General features: G+C 40.5%; 1 protein-coding gene and 1 non-coding gene across 2 annotated transcripts in view; one reads left to right on the top strand and one right to left on the bottom strand.

Moving 5' to 3' along the window:
• On the bottom strand, window positions 729-801 carry TRNAA-AGC. Its single transcript has one exon. It is a non-coding gene; the product is annotated as a tRNA-Ala (tRNA).
• Window positions 12,194-13,113, top strand: part of LOC109225533 (formin-like protein 3) — a 7,278-nt gene continuing 6,358 nt past the window's right edge. Inside the window, exon 1 of the mRNA XM_019390237.1 lies at window positions 12,194-12,992. Coding sequence (XP_019245782.1) covers window positions 12,882-12,992 — 111 coding nt within the window. The 5' untranslated portion in view covers window positions 12,194-12,881. The remainder of the gene's footprint in view (window positions 12,993-13,113) is intronic.

Raw genomic sequence — 13,113 nt, forward strand, 5'->3', positions numbered from 1 at the left:
CTCATATTTTGTCTATTTTCCGGTTAATATCCGAGTCACATGAATATTAGATGATGACTAAGGATTTCACTTATCAACCTAAGCTAAATAATATGTTTCAACCTGTTATCCTCTTCAAAAATCTAATTTTTTGAACTGCCAAATATTTAAAATGAGTTTAAGTTATATACATCGTTAGTATACACTCAAATCAGCCAAAGGATATCTATGAGTAAACCTTCTTAAAATATCGGATTTGTAATCTTGAAATAAGACGGATTACCTGCTACAATATTACCTGATAGTGTAATATATTACAATTTTTGTATTACCAATCCATGCATTACTAATAATATAGTATAATCTTCGCATTACTAATCTCCCCTCTATATATGTATTGTATTTTGTCTTATGAGATTTAAAAAATTTCACCAATGTTTTACCCATGATTTAGTAATATGTTATGCGAAATTATAGTTCTACATTCATTCAAACTGTGTAATAAACAAGTTTTTTCCTTTAATTTGAGTTAAAAATTTAAAAACCTTACATAATTACAATTATGATAAGAATTTCAAATTTTGTCTTGATGGAGAAAATCTAAAAACTGGTATTAAAATGCATAAATATGAATGTTGAGAATCTGGACATTTATTAATGGTTTACTGTTTTCATTTTTCAAATACAAAATGAAACTAACAAGACCACATTGACAAAAGAAAAGAAAGGAGAAGCAAAGAGAGTAAAAATGGAGATGCGGGGTATCGATCCCCGTACCTCTCGCATGCTAAGCGAGCGCTCTACCATCTGAGCTACATCCCCGTGATTTTCTTCCTCTTCAATTGTTTTACAATACAAATCAAATTTTAGGATGTCCCGCTATAGTGCCCTTCCTAACGCTCAGACCTTTGAACTAAACACTCAGTAAGGATAAGTTTTTAACAGGTATTTACATAAAATGCTATTGACGCTTGTTGCGCGAGCAATTCGAAAAATGTAGCTATGTACATTCTGGAGGAAGTGCTTTTTATTCATTAGAAATAGAGAATGATACTTCAACTGATAAACCTCATCAAGACGAAAACAAAGAATAAACATCGCTAAGAGTCTAAGACACCACATTTTCTTCGCTCGCATTGAGGTAATTGAATTGAAGCTACTCTTCTCGATATATCTAAACAAGTAGAGGTGCATCTCCAAACGCCGTTTATGAAAAAATAGAAAAAAATACTAGGGAAAAAAGATTGAAAGCTAGCCAGAACAAGTGAAGTACGTACATGCAGAGGCAACATGGTTCTCCTGAAATACTTGTACTAGCTACTAGGTGAGAATAATCTGAGTTGATGAATGTGTTACTTTAATGCCAAGAATGCATTTGGATGTCCCAAGTCCTGATGTACGAGAGATATCTCTAGTGGCAAAGCCAGAAATTTCATTTAGAGTGTTCAAACTTGAAATAAGCATAAAAAAATTTCTGATAAAGGGTGTTCAATATATGTTATATACTATTAAAATCTACTAATATTTTACCTATATATACCGTGTAATTTTCCGACGAATGGTGGTCAGTTCACCACCCTTAGGGCTATGTACCTTCGCCCCTGGATATACTGCTGTTCAAGCTTGCTTTTTATCTTATGTGAAATTTTTGAAAATCTAAGTGTAAATTTAGTTGAAACTTGAAAAAAAAAATTGACGAAGAGATGAAAATAATTTTTGGAAGTTAAAATTGTGTTTGGACATGTATTTTACTTGAAAAGAAATTAAAGTTTTGTGAGTAGAAAACTTAAAAAACTAGTCTAAACCATTTTATGAAACTGAAAAAATTCATCTTTTTATGATTATTATTCTAATATTGTGTGCATTCAGTATAATGAATGTCTTTGTGTTTGTGAATCGAGGAATCGATCGTTCGGATAATAATTCTTTTTATAAGTTTTACATTTCTCTTTCATTCTTCATTGTGCATATAGATTTTTGACTTTTGGTTGTTATATAGCAGAACTTTTTTCTAAATTATAATATAAAACTCATGTAAATTAAATGGATAACTTTTATGAATTTATTATGAAATAGATTAAAACAAAAAAACGATTATATTAAAGAAATAAAAAAGAGATGAAATTTTTAGAGGGTAAAATAGGTATTTTAAAATAGTCAACTTTGATATAAGGAGGAAAACAATAATTGTTCAAAAGTTGGAGGATGAGTTTGATTTCTAAAACAAACTAGAGGGATGTAAATAATTTTCATTTGTTCTGTATATGGTGGAAATCGGGGCTACCCGATTTTGGTCTTCGATGGAAAAAGTGATACCACGTCGAAAAACCAGGACGCCGAGCTCGGGGTCGAAGTTCCTTTCCAAAGTCATGGTCGATAACACTACCGAGGTCAAAAGAAGGCATGTGATGTTCTAAACGTCAATACCACACAAGGGGGGGGGGGTTGATTTGTGTGGTACCTAATTTTCGCTCTAGAAGAACCTGGTTCTTCTAGGTGTACTTTCTACTACTGTTTGCGGAATTAAAAGTACATAAATAAAGAACACAGAGATTTTTACGTGGAAAACACCTGGCTCAAAAGGTGAAAAAACCACGACCTACTACTCAGCAGGGTTTTCCCAAACTTCCACTAAAATCACTGAGCCAAAACAGCATTTACAAAACTCTTGTAAACCTAAGGATTAAACTCTAGTCCTGTTGTGGCACACAGCCTCAACTGTTGCGGCAACTTCAAGTTAGCCTATAACTTGAACACTTAAAGTACCTAGTACAAATGCTTCTATGAAAGCTGAAAGGTACAACTTTAAATCACCTACTACAATTGAACTAGAATAAAAGAAAGACACAATGGAATTGGTTCTTCTATCTTGTCCAAGTAGCTTCAGGAATGCACACTTGAATCTCACATAAATTGCTTGCAAAATTGCCTCGCTCTTTTGCTCTCAATTTAGTTTAACTTCTGCGTTTGTGCAATGCCTGTGAAAGAGAACAATCACTATTATTTAATGAGTTAGTAATTAGAGTTTGATTGAAACTTAATTGCTGATCTTCCATCGAATTGAGTCCTTGAACAACACAAACTCCAACCCTATCCTTTATCCGGATTGTGTCCTCTTCTCATAAGGAGACTTTCTCTCCTCATCCAATATGCAACCTTTTCGATCAGTTCAGGAGACATTGCTGCTTGATTACTGAGACTTATCTACTTCACGTGTATCTCACATGTATAGGTTGATAAACATTGTGCCTCACATGATGGACCTGGTGCATACTGAGTTCATTTGTCATTCTTCAAAACTTCACCTGAACTTGGGCCAATAGCATGCTTCGAGGTGATGCCGGTATGAGTCAATAATGGAAAGAGCGAGATACCCGCAACGGGCCTGAGATCACGGCATAAATTTCGGAATGGATTGATCTTCAGCGGTTAAACAGTTGTCAAATATGATTTTCTACTATAATTGAAAGTGTATTTAGGACTCCCATATTATATAAAAGGGGGATCCCATCAATTTGTGGGACATTGATTACAACAACAACAAACCCAGTTTGATCCCAACATGTGGGGTCTGTGGAGGGTAGTCTATACGCAGACCTTACCCCTACCTAATGCAGGTAGAGAGGTTGTTTCCAATAGACCCTCGGCTCAGGAAGGGCAAGAAGAAGAAGAGGAAAGCAAGGAAGGAAGAAATATGGAAGAGAAAAGAAAAGGGAGATACAAATGATAAGTAGTACCAAATGATAGCAACAGGGAATACAATAGGCGAACAAAACTACATAATGTAATATAAATCTAAGAATATGAAGGGACATGCATGCTACTAAGACTATCGGTGAACAACAATAAACTACCTACTTACCTTCTACCTTAATCCTCGAACTCCATACCCTCCTATCAACGATCATGTTTCAGTGAGCTGAAGCAACGCCATGTCCTGCCTAATCACCTCTCCCCAGTACTTCTTAGGCCTACCTCGACCTCTTCTCAAACTCTCCATGGCCAACCTCTCACACCTCCTGACAGGAGCATCAATTCTCCTTCTCTTAACATGTCCGAACCATCTCAGCCTCGACTCCCGCATCTTGTCCTCCACGGAGGTTACTCCCACTCTGTCCCGGATAGCTTCATTCTTAATCCTATCTCTCCTGGTACACCCATACATCCATCTCAATATCCTCATCTCTGCTACTCTCATCTTCTGCATGTGGGAGTTCTTGACTGGCCAACACTCAGCCCCATACAGCATAGCCGATCGAACCACCACTCGATAAAACTTACCCTTAAGTCTTAGTGGCATATTTCTATCACACAAAACACCGGAAGCGAGCCTCCGCTTCATCCATCCCGCTCCGATGCGATGTGCGACATCTTCGTCAATCTCCACGTTAGCCTGGATAATAGATCCGAGATACTTAAAACTCGCTCTCTTGGAGATAACTTGATCATCAAGCTTAACCTCTACGTCTGCATCATGAGTCCCGTCACTGAATATACGCTTGTTATTATCTCGCTATTTCACTTATTGTTCATCAGAGTTATTTTATCATTTGTTATTCTCATTATCATACCTCGAGATTATCACAGTTCGAGGTCGAGATTTAGCTTACACACTGGTTTGATCTATGTTATTCTTTAATTTATCTATTTAGTTCCTTGTTTATCAATTGGTATTGAATTAAATCACATATCCTTAAAACCATAATACAAGTTTAATTGTTACTCGAATTTTAGGGTAAACAGTTTGGCGCCCACTGTGGGGCCAAGGATAATAGTGATTGTTTTAGTGCTGATTCTGATAACACATGTTATTTTCACACTTGTTCTTGCCGCGTATTTTTGCTCTCAGGTTAAAGTATGTCAAACTCACAAAACTCACCCGTACATGGTAATGATGGTCTCGGATTTCACGGGGAAAACGACAATGTGATTGCTCCAGGAGCCGGGGTGCTACCGGCTAATCTCGGGGGAGCACTGGTTGCCAGTCAATATCAGTTCGCACGTTTCTCTAAATGCGAACCTAGGCGCGGACCCCGAAGGGAGGGTACGCAAGGAAGGCTGATCTGGTGGCTAAGGTACACAGGGCAGAAAAGACGAAGGAGTTAGCCTCCAGGTAATATTTGAGATATTACAGGCTCAGCAGGCCGCTATTGCTCAATTGCAAAATCAACATAGGACTCCAAGTGTGGTCGAGCCAGAAATCACTCGCCATACCGAGCTAGTTCTAGAAAGGTCGAATGGTAACGAATCAAGGACTGATCCTGCACTAATGAAAATGCTCGAGGAGCTCACCAAAAGAATTGAGTCGGGAGAGAAGAAAATCGAAGATAACGATAAAAAAATGGAAACATACAACTCCCGAGTTGATCAGATACCGGGGGCACCCCCGATCCTAAAGGGATTGGATTCAAAAAGTTTGTGCAAAAACCTTTTCCTCAGAGTGCGGCTCCAAAGCCCATTCCTAAGAAGTTCCGTATGCCGGATATACCTAAATACAACGAGACCACCGATCCTAATGAATACATCACTTCGTACACATGCGGAATTAAAGGAAATGACTTAGATGATGATGAGATTTTTGAGTCCGTTTTGCTGAAAAAATTTGGGAAAACTTTGTCAAAGGGAGCAATGATTTGGTATCACAACCTGCCACCAAATTCTATCGACTCATTTGCCATTGTAGCAGACTCTTTCGTAAAGGCACAAGCCGGGGCCATAAAAGTCGCAACAAGAAAATCGGACGTTTTTAAGATAATACAAACGGAAAATGAAATGCTGAGGGAGTTCGTATCCCGATTTCAAATGGAACGCATGGAGTTGCCACCGGTCATAGATGACTGGGCCGTTCAAGCTTTCACCCAAGGGTTGAACGAGCGGAGTTCGATAGCATCACGATAGTTGAAACAAAATTTGATCGAGTATCCAGCTGTAACTTGGGCAGATGTGCACAATCGATATCAATCGAAGATCAGGGTCGAGGACGACCAATTAGGAGCCCCTTCCGGTTTAGTACATCCAAACAGGTTGGCAGTTAAAACCTCAAGAGACGTCGACAGGGAGCCAAGGTCGAACAGAGAACGATATCAACCATATACTGCAGATTGAAGGAACAATGGTTCAGGACACAATCCCTCCCGGAATGATCGAAGAAGCGATCGAGGGAAGAATTCTCGGGGACTTATGAGCAAAAGTGGTTTTGATAAGCATGTCGATCCCATTGGAGGTACCTCATTTATCGGAGTATAACTTCAGCATCGACGCATCGGGCATTGCATTGGCAATCGGCAGGATCAACGATACTAGATGGCCTAGACCCATACAGAACGATCCTTCCCAAAGAAACCCAAATTTGATGTGCAAGTATCATGGCACGCATGGTCACAAAATCGAGGATTGCAGGCAACTGAGGGAAGAGGTAGCCCGTCTATTCAACGAGGGTCACCTTCGAGAGTTCCTCAGCGATCGAGCTAAGAATCATTTCAAGGAAAGGGATGCCAACAGGAAAAATGAACAGGAGGAACCCCAGCATGTTATTCATATGATCGTCGGTGGGGTCGATGTCCCATAGGGACTCATATTCAAACGCACTAAGGTGTCAATCACTAGGGGAAAATGAAACCGAGATTATGTGCCCGAAGGCTCCTTATCATTCAACGACGAAGAAGCAGAAGGCATTTCTCAGCCACACAACGACGCTCTAGTAATTTCTATCTTATTGAATAAAGTTCAAGTTGAGCGTATTTTAGTGGATCCAGGTAGCTCAGCAAATATCATCCGATTGAGGGTCGTGGAGCAAGTCGGCCTACAAGATCAAATCATGCTCGCATCTCAGGTCTTAAACGGCTTCAACATGGCCAGTGAAACAACTAAAGAGGTTTTTCCGGCGTGATTTTTAACGAGGCAACAATTATGTGCTACCTGAGGAAAATTCAACAGTATCCAAGGCTTCTTTTCAATCAACCTTGAATACCGGGGGGCAACACTTCATGTCAAAGGGTCTCGATAGGGAAACTTTGTAATGTGCCAAACGGTCGAATAAACCGTGTCCATAGAGATTAGTCAAGCTCCGATGGCAAAGCATGTACACATGTATAAATTTTTTCAAGAAGCATTCTTTCAATATCAAATATTTTGTGTCTCAAAGAAAACTTTCTACTATACGAGCTTCGTACTTATGATTTTGTGAGAAATGGCTCAAGGGCCAAGCACAAATATACCCCGAACACTCGGGGACTGCCATTAATTCGACGTGTTCAAGTTATCTAAACTCGAATTCATAATACCTCAAAGAGGCATCCCTCGATTTATAGGCCAAGGCCATCATTCTCGGGATTAACACTTCGAACAAGTTCGAAATATTATTGGAATAAGCCCAAGAGGCATACCCAAAGGCTACGGCCAAATTAATGCGGCTCGGAGACGTTCAAATCCCGCAGTCAAAAATAGGCCTTGTAATTCTTTGAAAAACCGATTAAAAAAGGCTACCCTAGGCAAATAATCAAAAGGGACTTCGATAAAATTGGCCCTCGAAAAACCTTAAGGGGTATCGAATTATCTTAACACAAATGTGCTAAGGACAAAAAAGTAGAAGGGTTTCAATCGACTTGAGCCCTCGAAAAACCCAATGGGTAAAAAATACATGCTACTGCATAAAGAAATTTTTACTAAGTATTTTAAGCGGAAATAGGGGAATAATAGCCATATTTTAGAGGCCATATCGGCCCGATCTAAAAAGCCTAAGGGCCAACATACTTAAGAGTTTGAGATCCTGTTCTCACTTCATCCGAACCCAAGGGCCCGACTATCACGAGCCCAAATAAAGAATAACTTGACCATGGCTTGGGGACTCACCATTATCCGACACAAACCCTAAAGGGCCTATGCCTCAAGTTCAAACCTTATTCGAACTCGATTATAGTGACTTCGAGGAAGTCACCCATAACTAAAGTCTCGAACGCACTGTTCAAAGCATAAGGTCGTGTTGAAAATTTTACAAGGCAAAAACATGTTTATAAAAATTGAGAAGGCATTCAAGAAAAATTTCCTCTTATATATAGATGAAGAAGGATATGTACAAGAGATCTTCAGGGGTCTAACAAAAAAGGAATGAAAAATAGAATCCCAACTATGCCCGGGGTTGGTTTCTCCCTCGGGGGCAGCTTCTCCTTTTGGCCCCTCATCATTATCGGACCCGCCCTAGTTGCTTTCATTATCATCGTCGTCGGAGAAGGAGACAAGAAACCCGGCATCAGCTTCAAGCGCCTTAGCCTGACCTATCTCCTCGGAAAGGTCAAAACCTCGAGCGTTTATTTCCTCGAGGGTTTCCCTCCGAAATTGGCACTTCGCCAAGTCATTGCTTCGTTGATCTCGAGTGGAAGCCTCCCTTAGCTGCATTTGAGCAGCCTCGGCATCGGCCAAGTACATGGCTATGGATTTGTCAGCCGCAATCTTCATCTCCCCGACCTTTGCCTTGGCCTCAGCAAGCTTGGTTTCGAGATCCTCGATCCTTTTGGCCTGGGCTGAACCTTTCTCTTTAGCACCCCGAAGTTGGACCTCGGCCGATGCCAGTTTGGCCAAAGCAGCCTCTTTCTCTGTAGCAAGGCGGTCCATGTTCTCCTTCCACCGATCACAGTCGGCTTTGACTTGATCGACCTCCCCTCGAAGTAGCTCGATCCTTTCTAGCTTTTGCTGCAACTGAGATATTGAAGTATTAGCCTCCATAGGTGGGTAGAGACCGTACTCTTTCAAAAGGTTAGTTACGAGCCTTGGCCAATTCAGCTCGGAGGTCTCTAAGCTCCTCTTCTTTTTGCACATAGAGGCGTTTGAGGGCGTCTCTCTCCTCGGTGAGCTTTTTGAGATCGGCCTCACACCGACTCAGGTCGGCTTGGGACTTATTGACCGATTCCTGATTAAGCACCACAGCCTATGGAGAAAGGAAAGAAATCAGTAAGGAGGAGATAAAAACAAACGTAATAACGGGGAATGAAGTTTACCTGGTTCAGGAGATGATGGGCCTCGTCAAAAACCATTGGCGCATCTAGGCCGGAGACATAGTCGACCCCCGCAAGGCAGCCATAAAATATGTCCTCCCCATCGTGGGTCATTTCCACGTCGGGGGTCTCCAAAGATCGAGCCTCCAGAAACTGCCCTTCAGAGAATTGAGGGACGGGCGGCGAATCATCAATATTAATTGCCCCAAGAAAGTCACTTGGGGCGTTCTCTCCCTTCCGAAGAGCCCTAGAACCGGACCCTTCGGTCACACTTGCCGTTTGTTGATCACGACAGAAAGTTTATTTTACCCCCGATTGCTTGGGGACTTTGCTTAGAGTATCTTCCGAGATCTCTTCGGCCCGAGGGTGAATCTCCTCGACCATCACCGGCCCAGCCACCATTGAAGCTTTGATGCTCCCCCTCTTTTGAAGGCACCAACTCACAACCGGCGTCCTCCCCCTCCCCCTTCTCCTCTTTTTCTCGTAGCTTTTGGGCTACGCCTACAGAAAGAGCAGCAGAGTCGCCCCTCGGCTTACGATCCCTGCTCTTCTTAGGCTCCGGGGTATCAAAAGGCGAGGCCCTTCTCCTCTTCTTGTCCTGGGCCGGATTTAGGAACCACCTCTTCCCTAGGCGGGGCTGGCCTTAATTCAGCAACATCTCTGAGGCCTGCGTAAAAGGAAGTCAAGTATGTGAGAAAGGAAAAGTTTCAGAAAAGGACGTTGTAAGCACACATGATAAACTTACCATGATTTTTAGCCTCCCATCTGCCCCTTGTCAAGTCACCCAACAGCACTCGGTATAAGAAGAAGTTGCAGCCAGCTTCCGAACCTAGTCTTCAAGGTCGGGGACCGCGTGAGGCATCCAGGCAACCATTGCATAACAGATAAGAGTGTTACACAAAGCAAAAAATAAAGTACGAAGATTAATGGCTATTACTTACGATCGGGGTTCCACTCTCTGAGAACGGTAGTTTCTCCTCGGGAATGAGGTCGCAGGTCCTTACCCGCACGAACCGACTCATCCAACCTCGGTCCTTGTCCTCACGATACTTGCAAAGAAGGAATTCGATGATCGACGTTGAAGCTTGATTAATCCTCGATAAAGCTTTGGTCGATACAGCCGTATAAGGTGGCTGAGAGTGAATTCCAACCCATTGAATTACCGGAGAAGAAGCAGAGCATAATCACTATGCGCCAGAATGAGGTATGCACCTGGCCGAGGGTGACCTGGTACATCTTGCAAAAATCGACGATTACGGGGTCAAGAGGACCCAATGTGAAGGGGTACGTGTAAACACTTAGAAACCCCTCCACGTGAGTGGTGATACTTTCTTCGGGGGCGGGGACCTGTACCACGACCTCGGGCCCCCAGTTGTAGTCTTCCTTTACGGCATCGAGCTATTTCGCCGTTATCGAGCAAATATACCTCGATACGTAGTCACATCGTCCAGGAACTAATGGAGGGTTCTCGACTTTGAAGTCATTTTCTAGGACACAAGGGCCGGGAACAATCTCGTGAAGGAGCGGCTCCACCGGTATTTTGTCACCGGCTGGCCGGGAAGAAGAAGAAGAGGCTTTCTCCTTTTGAGGGACGGTTTTGGAGGTTTTCGCCATTGATTCAGATGAGATGAAGCAGAAAGAGGTGGAGTTTGGTATTTTTGGTCCTAAGATCAAATCAACGGGCATTGGAAGAGAAGAAATAGAGAGAGGAACAAACTTAGAAAAACTGGTGAAGATGAAAGTAAAGTTTTGATTCAAATGGGAAACATGTATTTATAGGTTCACAGTGATGGTTCGGTGGCGCTAGTGGCCGACCATCACTGGCAAGCATTTAATGTTTTGGGGAACCGAACCGACGGGATGTTTTGATCACCTCGAACGCTTACATCACGGGATGACATCATTATCGGGGTCTCTGGAACATCGAGGCTCAAGTCGTTTCTTATCATTTTATTCTAAGAAACGAGGGGACTATCTGTATACGGTGGAAATCGGGGCTACCCAATTTCGGTCTTCGATGGAAAAAGTGATACCACGTCAAAAAACCAGGACGTCGAGCTCGAGGTCGAAGTTCCTTTCCAAGGTCATGGTCGATAACACTACCGAGGTCAGAAGAAGGCATGCTTCGAGGTGATGCCGGTATGAGTCAATAACGGAAAGAGCGAGATACCCGCAATGGGACGGAGATCACGACGTAAATTTCGTAATGGATTGGTCTTCAGCCGTTAAACAGTTGTCAAATATGATTTCCTACTATAATTGGAAGTATACCTTATTTAGGACTCCCCTATTATATAAAGGGGGAATCCAATCCATTTGTGGGACATTGATCATTGCTCATTAATAATAAAATACACGCTTGTTATTCTCTCGCTATTTCACTTACTGTTCATCAGAGTTATTTTATCATTTGTTATTCTCATTATCATACCTCGAGATTATCACAGTTCGAGGTCGAGATTTAGCTTACACACTGATTTGAGCTATCTTATTCTTTAATTTATCTATTAGTTCCTTGTTTATCAATTAGCATTGAATTAAATCACATATCCTTAAAATGATAATACAAATTTAAATGTTACTCGAATTTTAGGGTAAACATGTTAAAACCTATCATGATTGATATTATTTCTAAGCCATTATTTGATTATCATAAGGATATTTGACTACTTGCTAATCTATACTTCTCCTCAAAATAGGATTTGTTTTGCGGCTCAATCAATAAACCACCAGATGGTATATTATTATTTATTGACGCAAGATTGAAGGTAGATGCAAGATATGCAAGTGCTGGTGTTGCGACTATGGATAGCCTTGGAAAATTGCTTCATACCCATGGCCCCCCAATCTAATTTGTGAAAAAAGCCATGACAACTGAAACACTTGCTATAGCAATGGCTCAACGGGCAATCATGAATGGTTGGAAAAAGGTGAAGATCTTACCACATGCAAAAAGTGTTGTTGATATGATTTAGAAAAAAATTATTACTTCATGAGATATAGAAGTAACTTGTGACTTGTGAAAGACATTTGGAAGCTATCAACTTTGCTTGATCATGTAGACTTTGTTTATATTTCTAGAAGTCTAAATAAATTACATATTATTTAACTAAGTTTTCTATTAGTACTTTGTTGAAGGAAGTATCTTGCCAGAATTTTTTTCCAAGTTGAATTGTAAAGGATGCAATAGGCACCTTTATTCAACTTATTTATTCGATGCATTAATATAATATCTATCTTTGAAGGAAAAAAAAACCATCTCTTTATTTGTTATTTAGTCTAGGAAGAATAATTAGTAAATTGGTTTAATGGAAAATAAAGCATAAAAATAAAAACGGCCGAAATTCAACTCTCTCTCTCTCTCTCCCTCAATGTAGTTCTCTGCACGTTTCATTTGTCTCCGAAAAACTTGAGAACATTCCAATGAACAAAATTTCTCATGCGAAAATCTGACCCAACCAAAAAAAAAATCGAAAAAGCACTGAGCTTTTCCAAAAAATTTCAACGGACCCTTCACTCTAAATTTCTAAGGAAAACTCTCCTTCTTGAAACCTTTGCAAATTTCTTGTCTTTCCCTTTATTTTTTGTTGCAAAGGCACCAAAGGGTGGTGGGTTCCGCTTCTGCATTGCCTATTTTGCATCCTAAAGAAGATTATATACAATATATTTATGTTTCTATATATAAACATAATATCCAATTTTTATGTGTAAGGATAGAATCTTTATGTAGTTATATGTATTTTTGTATACGTTTCAATTCTGCGTTTTTAGCTCTGAAACATTGAAGAAAAAACCACACAGGGCTTTTTGTGGCATATTCTTGAATGCATTGAGATCAAAAGGTGTATGTCTAGATATCAGATGAGATGAAAAAGGCCAAAATATGGGATTGGAAGATTGATTTTACAATCAATGGGCGTGGGAATAAGGGTCAGTTCTGTATTTGTGTTTGTTGTGTTTCTTTGTGTTTGGGCAGCCACTAGCTCAGAAGGAAATCAGAAGCTTCATTTCGGTGAAGATACGGTATGAAAATAAGTTATTCATTTTGAGATGTGCACAAACAACATTAGTTTACATATGCATAAGGTATATATATATATATATATATATATATATATATATATATATATATATATATATATAT

The sequence above is a fragment of the Nicotiana attenuata genome, chromosome 5 (assembly GCF_001879085.1).
Source record: "Nicotiana attenuata strain UT chromosome 5, NIATTr2, whole genome shotgun sequence".
Lineage (NCBI taxonomy): Eukaryota > Viridiplantae > Streptophyta > Magnoliopsida > Solanales > Solanaceae > Nicotiana > Nicotiana attenuata.